Here is a 24,309-nt window from a genome sequence, read left to right as displayed (position 1 = left end):
CCCTACTCTTCATCCTCTCGATACAATTCTAAGGGGCTTCAACAAAGGCCAAAGCTTCCTCATCCTACTTGACCTATCAGCAGCATTTGACACTGTTGACCACAAAAACCTAATCAGTAAACTTTGATATAGGCCTCACAGATACTACTCTGAGATGGTTCAAATCCTTCCTAAGCAATCGATCTTTTCAAGTAAACATCAACAATGCCAAATCAGAACCGACCACACTAGAAACAGGAGTCCCGCAGGGATCAGCTCTGTCAGCCATACTGTTCAACATCTACCTCATACCTCTCTGCCAACTCCTCTCAAGCCTCAACATTACTTACTTTATGTATGCTGACGACATTCAACTCTTAATTCCAGTCACTGACACACTTGAAAAAACCCTCAAAATATCAACAAATTACCTAAACTCCATCAAACAACTCCTAAACAACATGAAACTCTGCCTAAACATGGATAAAACAGAATACATCCTACTAGAACGGAAATCCACAATAAATATAATGTTGAAAAACAAAGTCAATGACAATTCTATCGTCAAACTAAATGACAAAGTGAAAGATCTCGGGATCTGGATAGACCCTGAACTCAATTTCAAAAAGCACATCTCCATTAAGATAAAAGAAGGCTTCAACAAACTTCTTGTCCTAAAACGTCTAAAATCCCTACTAATTCCCAAGACTTTAGAATCATTCTTCAATCATTAATATTCATAAGTCTCTATTACTGTAACTCAATTCTACTAGGCCTTCCAAATCGACTTTGCGACCACTCCAAATTCTACGGAATGCAACTGCAAGAATATTAACTGGCCAGAAGAAAACACAGCACATCACACAGACACTAAAAGCTCTGTACTGGCTACCCATTGAAAAACAAATTGAGTTTAAAGTTCTCACCATACTACACAAGTCAGTTTATGGAAAGGAAATAAACTGGCTAAACGACACAATCCAATTACACATCCCTAAATGCAACACGAGATCATCCAAAAAAGCTTTACTAGCAATTCCCACAACCAACTCCGCCAGACTTATCTCAGTATGGGACAGAGCGTTCCCTGTAGCTGGACCATGCTTATGGAATACCCTACCAGAAAACATACGGAAACAAGGCAACATAAAACTATTCAGAAAGCTCCTAAAAACCTGGCTTTTCGAACAAACATCAGAGACGGCATAGGATAAATTTCTACGCTCCAAATACTATCACAGTTTCTCCGTCTCCAACCCCTTCCCTAAAAATGGACTTCCCTACTCAACACACCTGGAGCCAAGACTTTTTACAAATTATCAAAGCATCCCCAACTGTCACCGCTACATGCATTGTACTAGAATCTTTATCCCTAAAGCTGTTTCCAACAACCTCAATTTATCCAGTATTTTTTGCCATGTGTCCACCCTTAGTTTACCGTCCTCTTCCTTCCCTTACCTCCCTTTACCACCCTCCCACATACCGCCCGTATTTACAACATTTCAAAGCACGCCCATGTAAATATGCTATTATCATGTACAAAGTTCCTGACCTAAACATCTGTTCAAGATTTTCCTGTTAAAATGTAACCAGTTTTTACCCTGTTTGATGTAAATTGTTGTTATCATTGTAAACCATTGTGAAGGCTTGCTCCAAACAACGGTATATAAAAATCGACAAATAAATAAAAATAATTAGTAGCCAAGTCCCAAATCAGTCTGGCAACCCCAGTGCTGCCTTGGATCAGAAAGGTCTCCCAGTAGGAGAACATCACCCTGGTGTAGCAGGAAGTGATCCTTTAGCAAGGACCTGCTCTCCAGGTGATGCATTGTCCTCTCGCACTGAGGACAAGTCTCCCAGGGCTACTGCCCAAGAGGGGGAAGGGTTAGACCGTCCATCATAGTTGGTGATTCAATTATTAGAAATGTAGATAGCAGGGTGGCTGGTGGACGTGAGGACCGCCTGGTAACTTGCCTGCCGGGTGCGAAGGTGGCAGACCTCACACGTCACCTAGATGGAATTATAGACTGTGCTGGGGAGGAGCCGGCTGTTGTGGTACATATGTGCACCAACAACATAGGAAAATGTGGGAGAGAGGTTCTGGAAGCCAAATTTAGGATTTTAGGTAGGAAGCTGAAATCCAGAACCTCCAGGGTGGCATTCTCTGAAATGCTTCCTGTTCCACGTGCAGGTTCCCAGAGGCAGGCAGAGCTCCAGAGTTTCAATGCGTGGATGAGACGATGGTGCAGGGAAGAGGGATTCAGTTTTGTAAGAAACTGGGGAAACATTTGGGGAAGGGGCAGACTTTTCCGAAAGGATGGGCTCCACCTTAACCAGAGTGGAATCAAGCTGCTGGCACTAACTTTCAAAAAAGAGATAGAACAGCTTTTAAACTAGAACAAGGGGGAAAGCAGACAGTCACTCAGCAGTGCATGGTTTGGAGAAATGTATCCTTGAAGGATACTAATGAAACAGGAGAGTTAGGGCATCCCAACAAAGAGTTTCCAATAAAAGCAAACGTACTTCATGTGCCTATATGTAAAAAATCACCGAAGCTTAATGATTTACAAATTCTCCCTAACAACTGAAAAGCAGGTTGTTAATCCTAACAAAAAACACACTTTGAAATGTCTGTATGCCAATGCCAGAAGTCTGAAGTAAGATGGGAGAGTTAAGAGTGTAGAGCAGCAAATGATGAGATTGACATAATTGGCATCACGGAGACTTGGTGGAAGGAGGATAACCAATGGGACAGTGCTATATCAGGGTCCAAATTATATCGCAATGATAGGGAGGATCAACTTGGTGGGAGTGTGGCACTTTATGTCCAGGAGGGTATAGAGTCCAACAGGATAAAGATCATACAAGAGACTAAATGCTCAGTAGAATCTATATAGGTAGAAATACCATCCACCTGGATAAAATGTCAAGACAGATGATGAAATGATAAGAGAAATCAGGGAAGCTAACCAATTTGGCAGTGTAATAATAATGGGAGATTTCAATTACCCCAATACTGACTGGGTAAATGTAACATCAGGACTTGCTAGAGACATAAAGTTCCAGGATGTGATAAATGACTGCTTCATGGAGCAGTTTGTTCAGGAACCAAGGAGAGAGGGAGCTATTTTAGATTGAATTCTTAGTGGAACAAAGGATTTGGTGAGAGAGGTAATGGTAGTGTGGCCACTTGGCAACAGTGATCATAACATGATCAAATTTAAACTAATAACTGTAAGGGGGACAATTAGTAATTCTGCAGCTCTAACACTAAACTTTCAAAAGGGATTTACCCAAGGGAAGTCTTGCCTATCAAATCTCCTTCACTCTTTGAATGGGTTAATAAACATGTGGATAAAGGTGAACCAGCAGATGTGTAGTGTATTTGGATTTTCAGAAGGCGTTTGACAAAGTCCCTCATGAGAGGCTTCTAAGAAAACTAAAAAGTCATGGGATAGGAGGCGATGTCCTTTCGTGGATTACAAACTGGTTAAAAGACAGGAAACAGAGAGTAGGATTAAATGGTCAATTTTCTCAGTGGAAAAGGGTAAACAGTGGAGTGCCTCAGGGATCTGTACTTGGACCGGTGCTTTTCAATATATCTATAAATGGTCTGGAAAGAAATACGACGAGTGAGGTTATCAAATTTGCGGATGATACAAAATTATTCAGAGTAGTTAAATCACAAGCAGACTGTGATACATTACAGGAGGACCTTGCAAGACTGGAAGATTGGGCATCCAAATGGCAGATGAAATTTAATGTGGACAAGTGCAAGGTGTTGCATATAGGGAAAAATAACCCTTGCTGTAGTTACACGATGTTAGCTTCCATATTAAGAGCTACCACCCAGGAAAAAGATCTAGGCATCATAGTGGATAATACTTTAAAATCGTCGGCTCAGTGTGCTGTAGCAGTCAAAAAAGCAAACAGAATGTTAGGAATTATTAGGAAGAGAATGGTTAATAAAATGGAAAATGGCATAATGCCTCTATATCGCTCCATGGTGAGATCGCACCTTGAATTCTGTGTACAATTCTGGTCGCCACATCTCAAAAAAGATATAGTTGCGATGGAGAAGGTACAGAGAAGGGCAACCAAAATGATAGAAAGGGGATGGAACAGCTCCCCTATGAGGAAAGGCTGAAGAGGTTAGGGTTGTTTAGCTTGGAGAAGAGATGGCTGAGGAGGGGATATGATAGAGGTCTTTAAGGTCATGAGAGGTCTTGAATGAGTAGATGTGAATCGATTACACTTTCAAATAATAGGAGGACTAGTGGGCATTCCATGAAGTTAGCAAGTAGCACATTTAAGACTAACTAGAGAAAATTATTCTTCACTCAACGCAAAATAAAGCTCTGGAATTTGTTGCCAGAGGAGGTGGTTAGTGCAGTTAGTGTAGCTGGGTTCAAAAAAGGTTTGGATAAGTTCTTGGAGAAGTCCATTAATGGCTATTAATCAATTATACTTAGGGAATAGCCACTGCTATTAATTGCATCAGTAGCATGGGTTGTTCTTCTTAGTGTTTGGGTAATTGCCAGGTTCTTGTGGCCTGGTTTTGGCCTCTGTTGGAAACAGGATGCTGGGCTTGATGGACCCTTGGTCTGACCCAGCATGGCAATTTCTTATGTTCTTACTCCTCAAAACAGCCTTTTCGAAAAGACACTAAGAAGTCCTTCTTTGGTCTGAAGAAATCCTACCCGCCACCGGCTAGAACTCGCTCTACGAGACCATTTCAAAAAACCCAGTCTCGTCAGATATGAAAACAAAAGCCGCAAGCAGCTCCTCAACCGGGCCCTGCTTCCGGTTTTTGACTCCTGCATAGAGAGCAGCAGCTAGCTTCCACTGCCTCACATACCAGTGGGAGGTCGATTGTGCCATTTCAACAACAGGTAGCATTCAATCACCTCAGACCAGTGCGTCCTAGCGATAATCGCTCAAGGTTATCATCTCAACTTTATCTCCATCCCACCGGATTCCCCACCTCTACCGACGTGGAGAACATCCGATCACTCCATCCTTCTGGAACAGGAAGTCTCCCTCATTCTCCAGTTCAAGGCAATAGAACCAGTACCCTACTCTTAGCACGGCCTAGGGTTCTATTCCCGTTACTTCCTAATCCCCAAAAAATCGGGAGACGTTCGTCCTATTCTGGATCTACGTGCCCTCAACAAGTACCTCCATCGAGAAAAGTTGAAAATGGTAACCTTGGGTTCTCTTCTTCCTCTTCTACAAAGAGGAGACTGGCTCTAGACCTCCAGGACGCATACACTCATATTGCGATAACGCCATCTCATCGCAAATACCTGAGATTTCTGGTAGGCCCCAAGCACTATCAGTACACAGTGCTTCCATTCGGCCTCGCGTCTGCACCACGAGTCTTCACAAAATGTCTCGTAGTAGTTGCAGCCTTCCTCAGGGCTCAAGGTGTTCATGTCTACCCCTATCTAGACGATTGGTTGATCAGGGCTGCCACTCAGCAATCTGCTCTGTCATCCCTACATCTGACCTTACACACTGATTTCGCTAGGATTTCTCGTCAACTACGACAAATCCTACTTAGTCCCATCTCAAACCATATCATTCATAGGGGCAGACTTGGACACCTTGCAGGCAAAAGCTTTTCTACCTAGACAACGAGCTCTCACTCTCATCTCTCTCACTCACCAGCTGCAGTCTCAACGCTACACGACTGCACGCCTCTTTCTCATCCTACTGGGACACATGGCATCCTCAGTTCAGGTCACACCAATGGCTCGCCTAGCCATGAGAGTCATGCAGTGGACTCTAAGGTCACAATGGACTCAATGCATTCAGCCCCTGTCGACCATTGTCCACGTCTCCAACTCACTCCGTCAGTCTCTCGCCTGGTGGAAAAATCAGATCAATCTCCTCCAAGGCTTGCCCTTCCAGGCTCCAGACCCTCAAATAACTCTCACCACCGATGCTTCCAACCTCGGCTGGGGAGCACATGTGGCCAATCTGCAGACACAAGGAACTTGGTATCCAGAGGAAGCCAACCACCAAATCAATTTCCTGGAGTTTCGAGCAATCAGATATGTTCTCAGGGTATTTCAGGATCGCCTCTCCAACCAAGTCATCCTGATTCAGAATGACAACCAAGTGGCCATGTGGTACATCAACAAACAGGGAGGCACAGGCTCCTACCTCCTGTGTCAGGAAGCTGCGCAGATGTGGGGGGAGGCCCTCTCCCACTCGATGTACCTCAGGGCCTCCTACTTGCCGGGAGTGGACAATGTGTTGGCAGACAAGCTAAGTCGCACCTTTCAACCGCACGAGTGGTCTCTCAACCCCTCAATAGCGGACTCGATCTTCCAACAATGGAGTTACCCTCAAATTAGACCTCTTTGCGTCACCTCAAAACCGCAAAGTAGAGAACTTCTGCTCTCTCACTCGCAGCCAACACTATCAGCCAAGAGATGCGTTCTCCCTCTCATGGGCAACCGATCTCCTATATGCATTCCCTCCACTTCCACTTCTCTCAAAGACTCTCATGAAGTTACGTCAGGACAAGGGAAACATGATCCTGATAGCACCTCACTGGCCACGCCAAGTGTGGTTTCCAATACTTCAGGACCTATCCATTTGCAGGCACGTTCCCTTGGGAAAGGGCCCGCTTCTGATTACGCAAAACGACGGGTGCCTGCACCATCCCAATCTTCAAACCTTGTCCCTGACGGCATGGATGTTGAAAGGTTAATCCTTCAGCCACTTAACCTTTCTGAATCAGTTTTCCGTGTCCTGATTGCTTCACGGAAGCCTTCCACGAGAAAATCCTACCTTTACAAATGGAACAGGTTTCAGTCATAGTGCTCTTCTCAATCCCTTGACCCCTTTACCTGTCCAATCACGAAGTTTCTGGACTATCTCTGGCACTTGTCGGAGTCAGTTCTAAAACTTCCTCCATTAGAATGCATGTTAGTGAGGTGGCCGCCTTCCATAAAGGTGTCAGAGATGTTCCCATATCAGTACAACCCCTTGTAACACGTTTTCTGAAGGGCTTGCTTCACCTCAAGCTTTCACTGCGTCCTCCGGCCCCCTTCTTGGGACCTAAACCTGGTTTTGGGTCGGCTCATGAAACCACCATTCGAGCCTCTCCAATCCTGTGAACTTCGCTATCTCACATGGAAAGTGATTTTCCTTTTGGCAATCACTTCGGCTCGCAGAGTTAGTGAGTTACAGGCCCTAGTTACCTATCCGCCTTACACTAAACTTCTGCAGGACCGGGCAGTACTCCGCATTCACCCTAAGTTCTTACTTAAGGTAGTATCGGAGTTTCATCTCATACAATCCATTATACTACCTACCTTTTTTCCCAGGCCCCATTCCAATCCAGGAGAACAGGCTCTGCATACCCTTGACTGTAAACTGGCTCTAGCGTTTTACCTAGACCGTACAGCTGCCCACAGGAAAAGCACTCAATTGTCTCTTTCCATTCCATCAAATTGGGGCAGCCTGTGGGTAAGCAGACTCTCTCCTCCTGGTTAGCGACTGCATATCCTTTTGCTATCAGCAAGCAGGCATTCCACTTCAAGACCGTGTTAAAGCACACTCTGTGAGGGCCATGGCGACTTCAGTAGCAAACCTATGCTCGGTGCCACTTCCTGACATTTGCAGGGCTGCCACCTGGAGTTCTCTCCACACCTTTGCAGCCCACTATTGCTTGGACAAGGCCGGAAGACAAGATTTCATCTTTGGCCAATCTGTCCTGCGTAACCTATTCACAACGTGACGTACCAACACCCTTCTGCCTGCCCGGTAGGGTTCAGGATGCCCTCGGCCAAATTTCACCCCAGTCCTAGTGCCTTGCACACCTGGGTACATTTGGTGCATACTCAGACATCCTCAGCTCGGTACTCACCCATATGTGAGGACTACCATCCTGCTTGTCCTGTGAGAAAGCAAATGTTGCTTACCTGTAACAGGTGTTCTCACAGGACAGCAGGATGTTAGTCCTCACAAAACCCGCCCGCCGCCCCGCGGTGTTGGGTTCGTTACGTTTCTTATTTTATTTTCGGCACTTCCTGTAGCTTTTTAAACAAGACTGAAGGGGGACCCCTGCTGGCTGCAGGGTTGGTGCCATGCTGGGCATGCCCAGTAGGGGCCAGTCAAAGTTCTAGAAACTTTGACAAAAGTGTTCCGTGATTGGGCTCCATCCTGTGATGTCACCCATATGTGAGGACTTACATCCTGCTGTCCTGTGAGAACACCTGTTACAAGTAAGCAACATTTGCTATTGCCTTTTTAAGGTACTCTTCTATTTAGTAGACATAGCTTCATTTTTATGAGACATTAACACCAGAATTTGATTTAGGTTGTCAACATTTATGGAGTGACTTGTGTTTCTGATGTACCAGATAATTTATGTAATTGGTCAGGTGAGGAATGCTAAAAACATACTGCACAATAGGAATGGACTGTACTAGACCTAATACTTTTTATGGTATAACATTTTTTATGCTAGGGTATTTTTAAATAAAATAGTTTTTGTCATCTTATTTCTTGCCCATTAGGTAGAATAGCATACATGCCATATTTCCTCCATTTCTTTTAGTTTAAAGCAACTACAGATTATCTTACTGCCAAAAGGCTGTGTTGGAAATCTTAGCCAAGATTTATTTATTTATTTGTTTGTGGCTTTTATATACCAAACATCGTAAGGAACATCTGATCGGTTTACAGTAAAACTTCGAGATCAGCAACAAAGGCTTTACATAAAACTTATAAGTAAACAGTGATGAAAACTTCAAACAACAACAAGGCTTTACATAGAAACTTAAATCAGAAGTATAAGAATTATCTTGGTTATAAATTATAATTAAACTTATAATAAAATTATACAAAACTTAAATAAGAATTATAAGTAAACAGAGATAAAAGCAATTAAATGTAGGGAGCAGTGGCAAGAGGAAAGAGTGAGAGGAGGAGGGGGAGGGGGGATAGGGAAAAAGGGAGGGGGGAGGCAAAATTTACTTTGGTAACAGTGGATGTATTTACATAATATACAATTGTGTGGTTACATAAACATAAACAATGACATATGTGAATTTACATGATTATTGCGATTGTGAAAAGTGGACATTATATTTGAGTCCAAGAGTTTAAAAATTACTGATCAATAGCAGGTCGATACAGTAACGTTCAGTTAAAGATTCCCCGTCTGTAACGTGCTGGGAGCGCACAATACAGACGAGTAAGGCGGTCCAGCAATACAGTCTCCAGTTTCACGCGTCCTTAGCGCTTCCTAAAATAAACACATAACCCTTTCCGCACCCAGCATGTAAATGAACGAAAAAGCTGTATAATGAAGGAATTAGCTATTCCCCTCCGATACTGTAACGGGCACTGATGATATCTCCTCAGTAACCCGCTGTTCTGCCGCGGCCTTAACGTGCTAGTTTACCGCCTCCCCCTAGTAGGTGTTAGTGTAGTGTAGTGTAAAAAATTGCTTACCTGCCCTGGTCCCCGGTCCAGCCGTCCGGTGTAGCCCCAGTCCGGTCTCCTGCAGCCCCGTCCGGTCCCCTCCTCCCGAAGCAAAAAAAAAAAAAAAAAACCGAAAAAGTAGCAAGGCTCGGGCCTGCTATGGTAGTCCCTTCTCCCTTCCTCCCGATTTCGCGGGGCAGCGGGATCCGGGGGCAGCAGCGGCAGCGGGGGGGGGCAGCAAAGAAGCAAAAAAAGCGGCATCCGGGATCCGGGGGCAGCAGCGGAATTGATGCCCGTGCGATTTTGGCGCTCATGCCATGAGCGCCAAAATCGCACGGCCATTCATCCAGGCAGAGGGAACCGGTGGCGAAAACGGCCCACGGTTCCCTCTGCCTGGATGAATGCACGGCCCCCGCCGGAATGGATGCCCGTGCGATTTTGACGCTCATGCCATGAGCGCCAAAATCGCACGGCCATTCATCCAGGCAGAGAGAACCGGTGGCGAAAACGGCCCACGGTTCCCTCTGCCTGGATGAATGCACGGCCCCCGCCGGAATGGATGCCAGTGCGATTTTGGCGCTCATGCCGTGAGCGCCAAAATCGCACGGCCATTCATCCAGGCAGAGGGAACCGGTGGCGAAAACGGCCCACGGTTCCCTCTGCCTGGATGAATGCACGGCCCCCGCCGGAATGGATGCCCGTGCGATTTTGGCGCTCATGCCATGAGCGCCAAAATCGCACGGGCATTCATCCAGGCAGAGGGAGCCGACGGCGAACGACCTCCGGCTCCCGCTGCCTGGATGGGTGGGCGCGTGTCCGGCTGGATGAATGCCCGTGCGATTTTGGTGCTCATGGCATGAGCGCCAAAATCACACGGGCATTCATCCTGCCGGACACGCGCCCACCCATCCAGGCAGCGGCGGGAGCCGGACACGCACCCACCCGCCCCCCGGGATCTGAAGACATCAGCAGGATCGTAGCTCCCCCCGACGAAGACGAAGATGGCCGCCTGCACGGGGGAAAGCGTGCAATTGGCCGCTGAAGACGTGACGTCACATCCCGTGACGCCAAACGTCGTGACGTCACGTCTTCAGCGGCCAATTGCACGCTTTCCCGTGCAGGCGGCCATCTTCGTCTTCATCGGGAGGAGCTACGATCTTGTTCCTGATGGCTTCAGAAAAGTAAGTTACTTTTGCGACTTACTTTTGGGATCTTGACAGATCCCAAAAGTAAGTCGCTTTTGGAAAAAACCAAAATTGTCGCTTTTTGAAAAAAAAAAAATTGCTTTTGGTTTTTTTTTTCTTCTCTGCCGCCGCTGCTGCCGCCTACCCGCCCGATCGAACACGCGCCCACCCGCCCGATCGAACACGCGCCTTTGGTTTTGTTTTTTTTTGCTTCGCCGCTGTGTCCCACCTCCTCCCGGAGCAAGGCTGCTTTCGCGCCCTGCTCCGGGAGGAGGAGAGACATAAGTCGCTTCGCCACTTCCCTCCTCCCGGTGCCTGTCATTCCAAATGTCATTTGAAATGACAGGTACCAGCGCACCCAGGTTACTGTATAGGTGCTGTATTAAGCGCCTATACAGTAAAATGGGTTGCGCGGGCATAACCCTTCCCTTTCGCTTCACAGCCGCGGCATGCATTTGCATGCAATTAGAAGAGAGTATCGGGGACTTAGTGAAGAGAACTGTGCGTGCGGGGAGGAAGGGTGCGCCTGACACTGCCGCACTGTTTCTACCGCGGCCTTACTGTATCGACCTGTAGGGGAGGAGACATGGGAAAGAGGAAAAGAAATGAATGAAGGGGGAAAGAGGTGAGTTATGTGAAAGGTAGAGAGAAGCGGAGAGGAGAAATACTGAGGGACTGTGGTAGGCTGGGAGGAGGGGAAGGGGAAAGATGTTGAGCAAAGGAGAGGCACTATGAGTGTACTTTGGTGATGATCACTATGAGTATGCTTTGGTGAAGAGCCAGGTTTTGAGTTTTCGTTTGAATGTTTTATGGCAGTCCTCTTGGTGTAAACCTACTGGCATTCCAAAGGGTTGGCCCGGATACTGAGAGTAGACGGGCTCTGGTGGAAGCCAGTTTAATGGATTTGTGTGAAAGGGTTTGCATGGTTGCCTGGTATTGGTGTCTTGAGGGTTTCGTAGCTTGGTGAAATCTAAGGGAAATCTAAGATTGAACCCCCTTTTCTCACCAACAGCGATTATCACAGTAGTGGCCATCCCCTCTCCCCTCCTTGTCCCCGCCCCCTGCACAGGGCCTAAACCCTGGTTTTGAATCTGACTTGCCAAACTTATCCATTTAGTTATTAGTTCTTTTTAGAGAGACACATCATTCTTTGAAGGCATTTGTCCAGGTTTACATCCCAGCATGGTCAACTTGACTATTCATCCATCCTTCCTGAGGATGGTATACTTTACAACTGTAAAGTACTTTGGGCAAAGGTGCTCAGTAAGAACTACCATATTATATACCATAATTGTGTTAACAGTATGCTTATTTTCATTTATTTTATGGATTGAGTTTTATTGTAGCATCCTTACAAGAATGTAATGCTTTTACTGTTGGTTACAGAATAGCTGCTATATCCATGGCCACTAAACTTACAGATATGCAGCTTGGAGATTCGGTAGAGATTAGCAGACTGATAACCAAGAAAGAAATGAAGCAAACAAGGTAATCAAAAGTACGTTTTAAATAAGGAATTTTATCTGCTTGCCATACTCTTCCGTGTTATATGCAGTGTGTGAATAATGCACACATTCCTGACAGATTGGAGAATAAAATAACCCAAGAATAGTGGCAACATTTCAGAATACTCACTTCTTAGTGTCATTAAAAAAACACGATTTATCCAAAAGTTTCTTACACACCATTTATAATTAAGTTGTTTAGCTTTATGGTTGGTCAATAAGTCTGGTTATTCCAAGTCTCTTCAAATCTTAACCCTTGTGGAGATATTTCACAAGACTTTTGGACTTTTCCTTTTTCACATAAATTTAAAGATAGATTTACTAAGACCATCAAAGAAAATAGGCAATTTAATGGGAATCACTGCAAATATTTATTTATTTATTTAGGGCTTTTTTTTATACCGACACTCATGATACCAATCATATCGTATCGCTTTACAATAAAATATAATTCTCATGTGCACATTCATCTTAACAGTAGAGATGCTTCTCAACCAAGACAACTGGTATGGAGACACCCCCCCCCCCCCCCTCCACCACCACCACCACCACCTATGTCTTGTTAGATATTCTTTAGCACAGGAATGGAATTAGTCTTATAGTCTTTCCAGATCACTTGGTAAGTAAAACATAGTAAATGATGTCAGAGACCAAATGGTCCATCCAGACTGCCCAGCAAAATGTTCAGAGTTATAACTGCTGCTCTATTCAGGCTAATCTCATGCAGATATTCCTTTGCTAATTTAACGGGGAATTTGTCCGTAATTTCCTTTCTAATTACCTGAGATTGCTTTGGTGCCAACAAATCTGTGTATATTTACCTTATATCCCAATAAGCAACCAAATTCCATTATATCCTCTATTAAAACAGACTTCATTGAGTTTTAAATATATAGTAGAGTATCGCTAGGAACCAAGGCAATTCTGGACTCTTCTCCATCCCTACTCCTAATCACGTAGTATCAGGATGAGAATGTATTATGTTGGTGAGTGGCCTGTGACCAGAGCAAACAGCAAAAGGAAGAGGGTACACTCTCTTGTTTAAGGGAGATATCCTGGAAACCATACTATTGGAATTATCTTCTGCTATGGGTTCTACTTAAAGCTCTGTTATCCAATTTATCATGTTTTTACTCCTCCCAAATGAAGAGAGATTTTTAAATTTATGCCGCCTCATATCATGACCCTTTGTTCTAGTACAATGCTTTTGAACCAGACCTAGAGTACCCCCTATCTAGTCTGGCTTTCAGGATATCTACAGTGAATATGCATAACAAAGATTTACTTATGCTGCTTCCATTGTATGCAAGTCTATTTTATGCATATTCTTTGTGGATATCATGAAAACAAAATTGTTTAGAGGGGTAATCAAGGACTGGGGTTGATTTATCACTATTGAGATTCTACACCCCCCCCAACACCCCGTGTCTCTTCTTATAAGATTTTTTATGTAGCCTATATCATTCTTTTCTGAATTATCTCTGCTCTGGAGGTATGGCATCCATAATTGGACACACTACTCTTAATGAGATCTCGCTAACAAGCTGTACAGAAATGTTACCTCCTTTTGTTTTTCAGTTATATTTGTCATACCTCACTGTGTGCATTAGCATTAGTCTGGCCACCACCTTGTCATATTGTTTTGTGAGGTCTTTCTCATGCTTGGATATTACTATCTCACCCCAATTACATGTTTCATTTGGAGTTTTGCCGAAAATGCATGTCTGCAGTTTTTTGTATTGAAATTTATTGCCAATCACTTGACCACTCCTCAAGACTTCTGTTCTTGGAAGAGATCAAAAGGTAATCTAACACATTTTCTCTCTTCATTAAGGGACTGGTTTTCTATATTCATATCTTCCTCTTCTGTTTCTGATAGCCAAGATGATAATAAAATTCAGAAGACGGGTCTATGATCTTCATATTGCCTTCTCTCTGCCTGGAAATGTTCCATCAGGCTATGGCCCTCCCAAGCTTGATAATTCAAAATATAGACCAATTCCTCCACCCAGCATCAGTAGCTTATCCAGAACTGATTTTTTGGGTGGGCACAAGGTTAACATGGGTGGGCTGTAGGCATGCAGGTCTGAGACCTACTAGTTGTATTCTTATTGATAAATAATGCCATATACAGGTTCTTGTGGCCTGGTTTGGCCTCTGTTGGAAACAGGATGCTGGGCTTGATGGACCCTTGGTCTGACCTAGCATGGCAATTTCTTATGTACTTATACTGCTTCCTACAGTGGCTTTCTAAGCAGTTTGCAATACCCATTATGTATCATGCATGAAACTTTAAAACATTTCAAACACTTATTAGCATTAAAAATTCATTATTAATCTGTGTTAATTTATAATACAAACTAATTACTTTAATATTTATTGCAGTTTATAAACATACAAGTATATCATGTACAAAGCAAAGAAAACAAACATATCCAATCATAATAAAATGAAAATCAAAGTATTCCTTCATGAATCCTCTTTGCAGAAAGCCAGAAATCATCATAACTACAATAACTACATAACTACAATAAATACCAGTCAATACCAATTTGGGTTTAGGAAGCACCATAGTACTGAATTACTGCTACTTTCTAACTCCTACACAGTGAGATGGGGTCTCCTTGACGACATCTCAGCATTTGACACAGTGGACTACTCTATCCTACTAACCAGGCTGTTCTCTTTTGGTCTAAGTGACTCCATCCTATTCTGGTTTACCTCCTACCTCACTAATAGGACTCAGAAATTCCACATTGAATCCACTACTTCTTTCACCACAACCCTTACATCTGGGGTTTCCCAAGGATCTGCCCTCTCTACGGCTGTATTTAATGTCTACCTAACACCCTTATGTTGAACTTTCTCTAGCCTTGGAGTTCATTACAAGCTGTATCTGGATGATATCCAATTCTTCTTTCCCCTGAAGGAAGCATGGGCCCTGACCGAAACTTTTCTCTCCCACTGCCTGAAAACCATTCAAAAATGGCTCCATGGCAACCAATTAGCACTGAATGTCTCTAAGACTGAGATGATATTATCACGAGCCAAGTCCAAAACACTCCCAACCACTTCTCATTTGATTCTCAATGCATTACAATCTCTCAAACTGCCTATAACCTAGGAGTTACTATTGACCCCTCCCTTTCTTTACGTGATCACACAATGTTACCAATTACTCTTTTTACAAACTGCGACTTCTCCACCAATTGAAACCTCTCCTGGAGCACTCGAATTCCAATCCATCCTGCAGTTTCTAATTTTCTCTGTTTTAGACTACTGCAATTCTCTCTTAATAGGTCTCCCAGGGTACACTACACGTTCCCTACAGATCATACAAAACTCTGCAGCAAGCTGGCAGTTCCACATAAGAACATATTACCCCAATCCTTGAAAGATTACACTGGCTCCCAATCTCTCACCGCGTACAATACAAGCTTGCTATGATTATTCACTCATCTTTATACAACATACACTTCCCCTGGATTTCTTCAATACTGAAAATCCACACCCCCCCCGGTCCCTTAGCTCGACAAACTCAGTGCTACTCAGTGTTCCATCTCTGAACCTGGCCCATTTTGATGAAACCAGACAAATGGGCCTTCTCCTCAGCGGGTCCACTCCTGTGGAACAGCCTACCAAAGGAAGAGAGGTGCCTCCGTAAAAGAATCTTTAAAAAAAACCAAAAAAACATTAAAGACCCACCTCTTTAAAAATGCCTTCCCAACATGAGACAATTTATACTCCCCAATAATTCTCCCTTCTGGAGTTCAATTAGCCCCCTCGAATTGCCTATAAATCCTCCCTGAGATCCCTAATGCTCATGTTATCCTCTGTTCAATATTATTCATAATTTCATAACTACTCAATAGCGACATCTTTAATTGTTTACTGTATACCTGTTAGCTCCATGTATGCTGCGACTCTAGTCACTATTTGATCAATTAGTTGCTACCATATACCTCTTGTTTCCATGTGTATCCATGCTATATGACGTTTGGCTTTACTCATATGGTTGAATCACCTAAGAGTTTATTTTATTAGTTTATTACTGTATTATGTACTTAAGGTACCCCGCTCTGAATGTAAGAAAGGCAGATAATAAATGCCACTAAATAAATAAATTGTTGTCTGACTATAAACATCTGGAAAATCTGGATTTTGTGACCCATGAAGAGAGCATCTATGTTAGAAAATTATAATCTCATTCTCTGAGTTTTTTGAGCAAATGAAGAAACTGATACTAATAAAATGTCTCTCATTAATCACATCTTCCAACTCTTGCAAAAAATCAGTTAAGCAAAGAGGAGAAGATGACAAAATGTAATGACATTAGAAAAATAATCTCTTTTCCCCTTAATAGAGATCTAAAGTAATTTAGTGAAGATAGGCATATAATGCTCATCAGAAAGATCCAGAACATTTTCCATAAACCTCAGGATAAACTCATTTGGACTGGAGAAGAGCATGCGAAATTTAAAAAAAAAACCCAAAAAACAGAGATTACTTAATCTCCATTTATTTTCAGAGTTCTAAATGCCAATAAACAAAAGACATATCTTTAACCAAATTTGCCTTGAATTCTTGTGTAGTAGAAACATAAGATTCCAAATTCTTAATCCTTTCCTCTTGGCATGAAACTCCAGATTGCAGAATAGAAACTTGATTCTTCATTGTATCCAGCAAAGAAGAAAAGGAATTCATTTCATTGCTCACAGTTTTTCTCAGGTAGAAGCAAATCACGCCAAATATCTTCCAGGCCTATGCTTGCTAGCCTCTGCAAAACAGAATCCACTACAGGTTCCTCCATTAGTCCAGATGACTCAACAACCATGGGTGAAAACCCACCTATCCGAGTGACCACAGCCACACTTTAAGACAATGAGAACCTTGCAGGATCCAGTGCAGGAGGAAGTGGACAGAGCTCGGGACTAAGAGATGTTTCTGTCTCTAGCTGAGACGCTGCTCCAAGCGCCAACAGCAACAAGAGGATTAACAGAGCTTGAGAGCTCTTCGACTCCTGAAAACATCTGCGGAATCATTGATTGGCCGGAGAGTATGGGGACATGAGAGCCATGTACTTGGTCCTTCTGCTTACCCGTTGAACATCAAAAAAACAGAGAGAAGAGCAGGCAGTCTAAAGAGAACAGTTGAGCTCAAATTGAAACAAAGGGATGCGTGGCTTTGGCGGCATGCCATTGTGTGCCTCCTTTTGTGGTGGTCTGGAGCACAGAGAGAGGATGTCAGTGCTGTGCCGAAAGGTGCTCTCAGGAGTTTCGGCTACAGAGTTCAACAGGGAAGGGAAATCCTTACCGACCCACAAGTTTCTTTTGACTAGACAGGAGATTGTGAAACATTGCTGCTGCCGTGAATCCTGATACTTGTCCATTAAATACCTTTGTCACTATATTGTTCTTAGGGATATCAGCAGCTCTGTCAACGCTATCATTAATCTTTCTATAACGAAAGGCATCTTCTTGATAATCTTAGGGCTTCTGTTTGGCTTAAAAAAAAAAAAGAAACCTGCTCTTGATCCATCATGTTTTTAGAACTATCTACCCATTTTGTCTCTCCACTTTCTGATGAAGTTCATTGAGAGTGCTGTTTTGAAATATCTGAATGAATACATTGAGGAACATTCAGTTCTTGACTAATATCTATTTGGGTTTCATAAACTTTTCAGCACCAAGACTTTGTTGCTTTCCAGCCTGGATCTTTCAAATAGAATTTGATAGCTACTTAAATTATGTTTTGGTCTTATTCAGTGTGTCAGCTGCATTAATAGCTTCAACCATCAGATTTTATTATGTCTGTTTATTGTGTTCTTACCAGATGAAGAATGTTCCGCAGCATCCTTTTTGGTGCACATTTGACACAAGCATTCCACAAGGATCTGCCTTATCAACAGCCTTGTTTAACATCTACGTGGCACTAGTTTGGTTATTGGCTCTATGCACCTACTGTTAAAAAGTGGTGGTTTTACAACAAGTTAGCTCCTCAATGTTGAGAAAACAGAAGTGAATATTTTGAATAGATTTACATTTGATCAGATTTCCATCTGTTTTCAGCTTTTAGGGCTGTGATTATACCTATTGTAAACCAAGTCAGAAATTTAGGAGTCTTATTGGAATCATGAGCCCAAGTCTGTAGTAAAAATGTCTGTCTTTAAATTGTGACTGTTATGTTTGCTGAAGCTATTACTCATTCCCTTAGCTTTTCAGACAGTACTTCAAGCCTTGGTTTTCACCAGCTTGGATTATTGCAGTGTGCTTTATATTGGGTTGCCAGCTAAGTATTTTGCAGCTTATTCAAAATTCAGTTGCATATATTATCACCGCTGCTAGGATATATGATCACATTACCTCTGTGTTTTATTTTATTTATTTTAAAATATGTATTACCGCCCTCCTGTGTTCAGGGCGGGAGTACAAGAAAACATAATAAAATTACATAAGATTCAATCAACAATGACATAATTCAAAAAATTCACTCCACTGGCTGCCAGTTAAGTGATGTGTTAAATACAAGGTGGCCATAGGTTATTGAGTAACACTTCTCCTTCGATTTATGCCATGTTACATATTTATAACCGCCCCCCCCCATATGCACATCAAAATTTACTAGACATTCCCTCTCCATGGAGGGCTCGCTGTTCCAAAACCATGGATAGAGCATTTTCAGTAGCAGGATCTATATTCTGGAATTCCCTACCAGAACAATTGTGTTTTCCCACTTGCACCCAGTCATTTTAAAAGCAGTTGAAAATATTTCTATTTAGACAAGAATTTAGGGTTGGTGATTAGTTAGTGAGATGTATTAGATATTTACTATTATTGGTCCTGGACATGAGAATGTGATAAATGTTTTACATTCTAGTCAAGTTGATAGGCATCATTCATGCTGATTTGTATAGGTTTTCTATCTTATGAATGTTCATTTGTACATTGCCTTGAACCATGGATAACAGTGGGTAACAAGTCTTTTAAATACAATTTTGTCCACCTATCCCCACAACTACTTAGCTCTACAATCCCAATCACTTCCTCGGAGATCCCATGTTTTCTTCTCTACCTCCTCCACTTGAAGATTATTTTATTTGCAATTTTTATATACCACAAATTTCCATCAATACGATCATGGTGTACAGAAAAAGTCCTAAAACGTTTAAAACAGACATTAAATCATATTGCATAAACAAAAATTAATAGCACTTGCATAAAATAAAAAGGCCACTCAACTTGTGTAATATTTTGGAATGCCTTTCTAAAATAAAGACTTAATTTTCTTTCTAAAATCTTTAATATCGTTTGGCATGCAGTTCTGAATGTAAGACATTCCAATAGGTCTGTGCAACAAAAGAAAAAGTCCAAACACATATTGCCTGTAATTTATATTCACGCACAGATGGAACTATCAATAGATTCTCATCAGTTGATTTCAGTATACGTCCAGGTGTACATATTTATATAGTTTACCTATTATTGAACATGTATGGTCAGTAATTAAAAGCTTAAACATGGCAACTGAAATCTTGAATTGAGACTTCCATTTAAGTGGTAGCCACAGTGCAACGTATGCAGTACTGGGGAAATATGATCTCATCGCATAGCTCCCATTACCATTTATTTATTTAAAAGCATTTTAGCCCACTTATAATACACCTGGTAAGCTAAGCAAGTTACAACTGGACGTCTCAAAAGTGTGTTTTGTTTTTTTTTTTGGAAGACCCACCATGAAACTATTATAGTAGTTAATCTGACTGAATATTAGAAATTGCACTGTGGATTTTAAAAGGTCAGCCATTAATAACTTTTGCAATAGCATTAACATCTTAAGCTTTTGAAAAATCCCTTTTTTACCACTTGTTTAATATGTGGCTTAAAAACAATTTTAAATCTAGTTTGTCTGTATACTCTACTACTGATAGTGCACACTCTGGAGGTTTTTGCCTATCCATGGAAGGGACGTCTTGTTGAGCTTATATAATATCTCACACAATGTTTATATATATATATATATATATATATATAAAAACAAAATAAGGGATAAAGATTATCCCTGAGGTACACCACTCAATTCCCTTCTCCAAGTGGAGCATTCTCCTCTAGTTTGTTTGCTGGTGTTTGTTTAGTTTTGCATTTATATGCCACCTATATCAGGATAATACTTTGACACCAATACTAATCTGAGCAATTCTACACAATAATTGCTTATAATTTACTGTATCGAAGGTTGCTGTTAAATCTAATTGGGCTAGAATTCCTGTTTTTTCCATGCTCTAATTCACAGTATAGTATGTCTAATAATGAAAGCAATTAGATTTTGGTTCCATGCATCCACCATCCTTTCTCTGAAGATATACTTCCTTATATTACTCCCTTTCACCCTCATTCCTAAAAACAAATCTAAATAAATAAATAAATTCCATGACCCCTTCTTCCAAAGTCTCCTTTCTAATGAAAGGGACCTGCCTCCTATGCAATGATACCTTGGAGTTATTTAAATATCTCTATCATAACACCACCTAACCCATCTTTCCTCTAGGATATACATGTTTAGATCTTTAACTCTGTCCCCATATGCTTTTTAACGAAGATCACGGATCATTTTAATAGCTACCATCTGGATCAACTCCGCCCTGTTTATATCCAGGGAGGTGGACCTCCATAGGGGCCACCATGGCTAGGGTGTTAATCGGCTGGGCCATGGGAATCAATGTTTTTTGCTGCTGGAGGGAATCTGGGGAAGGCGGAGACTGGCTGATCGAGACTATCATTGCACTGGGTATGGGGATCAGTGTGTCCCAGACACGGCCAGCTCTTCCTGCCAAGTTTGTGATGGTACTTAAGAAAAATCAGTGAGGGAACTGGATGGCGCTCCTAGTGGAGGTTTCTCCCAGTTGCAGAAAAATACAAGCAGAGGAGCTGGCTGTCATGAGGGATAAGGTGCAGATGGGGATAGCTGTCATTTTAGCACCCCAACATGGCACTATTGAGTAAATGGCTGCTCTGAAGGCCTGTCATTATGGGTGAGGATGAGGGGGAAATTGGGGCTGGATCAGAAGGAAACCTTTCCTAAGGGGGACCTCTTGGGCTTGGATTGCTCAATTCAAGAATATTTTTTTTTGCCTCGGGATTGTTTGAAGGCCATATACCAGTTTATTTTTCTATATGCAAAAGCCTGGTAAGGGAGGGGGTCTCAGGCACCCCAGGCCTTGCGGTCATGGACTGGATTTTCTCCGTGGGGTTTCTGCCCCCAAGCCCCAGATGGCTATGCAAGTGCTGGACTTTCCCCAGAAGCTGCCCATTCCAGGTTCTCCTTTGGGCTCAGTTGGGGAGCTAATGGAAGATGTGGGGCCTGATAGCCCTGAGATTTGGTGGAGGAGGAGAAGAATCCTTGGTGATTAGGTTGTTTGAAAAAGAGGATCTTAATTGTGTCATTTCCAAGGTTGTCTCTGTATGTCAGACTCTGAGGAGGACCTTGAAGGAAACCCTATCCTAGGGATCAAGAAAAGCTATGTAGGGCCTTTCTGCTCCACAAGGCATTGAAGCACATGGTGTTGGCAGAATGGGAGTCTCCTGAAGGGGCCCTCAAGGAGAGTAAATCCATGAATAGGCTTATCCTCTCTTGGTGGAGGACAGGGAATACTTATTCCAGATTCCTCAGGTTGATGCCCTGGTGTTGGTCATAGTCTGTAAGATGACTATCCTTGTAGAAGTGAGTATTGCTCTTAAGGAGTCACAGGATAGACAGCAAGCTTTTTCCACTTCAGTTTTGGCTACCAGTCTGCCATTTGTGGAGGTTACATGGCTCCAAACCCAGTGCACTGGTTGCAGCAATTTCTGGACAGTCTGGATATGACTCATTAGGAAACACCACAAACACTACTCCTATTTATGAACTGGCGAGGGTTTATTCTAGATCTGTGAAGTCTATTGTCTTGGTGTGAAAGTTAGTATGGCTGTAAAACTGAGCAACAGATATAGCTTCAAAGGTATGTCTTAGAAAGCTTCTCTTTAAAGGGAAGTTGGTATTCAGAGAAGATCTGGAAAAACTAGTTAAAGTTCTGGCAGAAGTGAAGCCTGAAAAGCTTCCGGAGTATAGGGGCCATTCAGCTTCTTGCTGTAATAGAGGACATGGTCACCACAGAGAGACCAGAAGATTTTGTCCAGAGTAAGTCTTCAGCCCAGACATCTAGGTCTTTTTAGAGAGCTAGGAGACCCAGCAGCCTCTACTAATGCCCAAGTGGCTCAATGAATGTTAGCAGATTCCCTCCAAGGTGATCTCAATAAGCAGGAGTGGACCCATGTCATATCGGCCCAGTGGATTCATGAGATTATTCAGAAAGGTTACTCCTTGGAATTTGTTCTTCCTCTCTCTGAAGTTGGATGCAAGGGGATAGCAGTAAAGGCAACTCTAGAAAAGCGCCATTGAATGGATATGATGATTTTGGTATCTCTTGATGAACACGGATGAGTTAGGTATTCAATTTGTTTTGTAATTCCAAAGGAGGATGGTCTTTCCATTCCATTCTCAACCACAGAGAAGTCAACAGGTGCCTGCAGATACCTCAATATCACGTGAAAACTCTTTTGTCCATCGTGGCAATCACACAAGTGGTTTATCATTCCTGGACCTCTCAGAAGCATATTTTCACATTTCCATCAGGGAGGGTCTTCATTTTTGCATTTTAGGAAAATTCAAAGTGCCTCCTTTTGGTCTTGCCAAGGCATTGAGGACCTTTTCCAAGGTAACTGTTGTGGTCCTAGCTTTCTTGTTCAGAGAAGGTGGTATGGTTCATCCCAACCTGGGATGAAAGCAGAGTTATTTCAGGTGAGCCAGCTGCTTTATTCAGAGTAGTACAGATTCAGGAGGACCTAGGCCAGGCAGTGAATTATACAAAGAGCAGTCTTTTGCTTTCTCTGTCGCTGGAATACCTTGGAACTGGATTTGATACCAAGGTGAGTCGTCTTTTTATTTTTTTTTACACAGGAAAGGCTTGCATGCGTCCCCTACAGATGCCTATCGCATTGGTCTCCACAGGGAAAGGAATAGAAAGGTTATCTTCCTCTTCTGCCTGCAGTATGGGAGTTTGCTTCCTCCATAAATATATTAAAGGAAATGGATCTGGAGCCTCCTAGTTAGATTGTAGTCATGGATGTAAGTCTATTAGGCTGGGGAGCCCTCTGTGGCAACCAAGTGACCTAGGGGCTGTGATCTCAAGCAGAGGCCTCTTGGTTGAAAAACATTTTGGAGATCAGGGCCATCTGGTTGGTACTGCTGTGTTTTCTGCTCCTAGTAAGTTGTTACACTACTGTTGTGGCATTGTCTGTTAACAAACGAGGGCATTCAGAGCCTTATGGTGGCTCAAGAAGCAAGTCTATTCCAGACGAAACAGAATCTTCTTCACCTCTCAGCAACTCACATTGCAGGAGCAGAAAACATTCAAACTGACAATCCTTAGCAGGAATATGTTGGATCTCAGGGAGTGGGGAATTCAATTCAGCCAGATAGCCTTTTAGATGGTAGTATACCAATCAGACATCCTTTGTATGGATGTCATGGTGACATTCAAGAACTCAAAGGTCAGCAAGTTTTTCATTCACAGGAAGGAATGGAGTTCAGCAGAATTGGTGCACTACTCCAACCTTGGCCAAAGGATAAACTTTGGTAGGTATTTCCTCCTTGACAGCTGCTAGGCAGGATAAGAAGAAGAATAGAGGATCACAGGTTACCAGTGATCCTGGTGGCACCAGACTAAGCAGGAAGACCATGGTATGTGGCTCTAATGAGGCTAAGGGCTGACTTTACTCTGTCTTCCTTGCGGTTAGTTTATTGCACCAAGGCTCACTTCTGATGGAGGATCCATATTTTGTCATGCAGCCTGGCCCTTGAGAGGTTTCATCTGTGCAGGAAAAGATATTCAACAACTCAGATTTCTACCCTATTAAAAGGCCATTAACCACTTAACCTCTTTGGCTTATGTCTGGGTCTGACAGTTATTTGAGCATTGTTGCTAAGCTCATTCACTGTTGCTCTAGCAGGCAGACATCTCAACCATTCTTACTTTCTTGTAAGAGGGGCTAGATAAAGGTTTAGCCCTCAGTTCTCTTGAAGGTTCTAGTGCTGATGATCTCTTGTTATAGGGGTCAGCTTCGGGAGCCTTAGTAGCCTCCCATCTGGATGTTGTCCGTTTT

General features: G+C 42.7%; 1 protein-coding gene across 1 annotated transcript in view; it reads left to right on the top strand.

Annotated features, from left to right (window-relative positions):
• The window catches only part of NFX1 (nuclear transcription factor, X-box binding 1), a 572,380-nt gene that overhangs the window by 458,345 nt on the left and 89,726 nt on the right, over positions 1–24,309 (top strand). The window contains 1 exon segment of the mRNA XM_029589884.1: positions 11,994–12,095. Within this exon segment, the coding sequence (XP_029445744.1) occupies positions 11,994–12,095 (102 nt within the window).

The sequence above is a fragment of the Rhinatrema bivittatum genome, chromosome 2, assembly GCF_901001135.1.
Source record: "Rhinatrema bivittatum chromosome 2, aRhiBiv1.1, whole genome shotgun sequence".
NCBI classification, from domain to species: domain Eukaryota; kingdom Metazoa; phylum Chordata; class Amphibia; order Gymnophiona; family Rhinatrematidae; genus Rhinatrema; species Rhinatrema bivittatum.
This window is presented reverse-complemented; position numbering and strand designations above follow the sequence as displayed.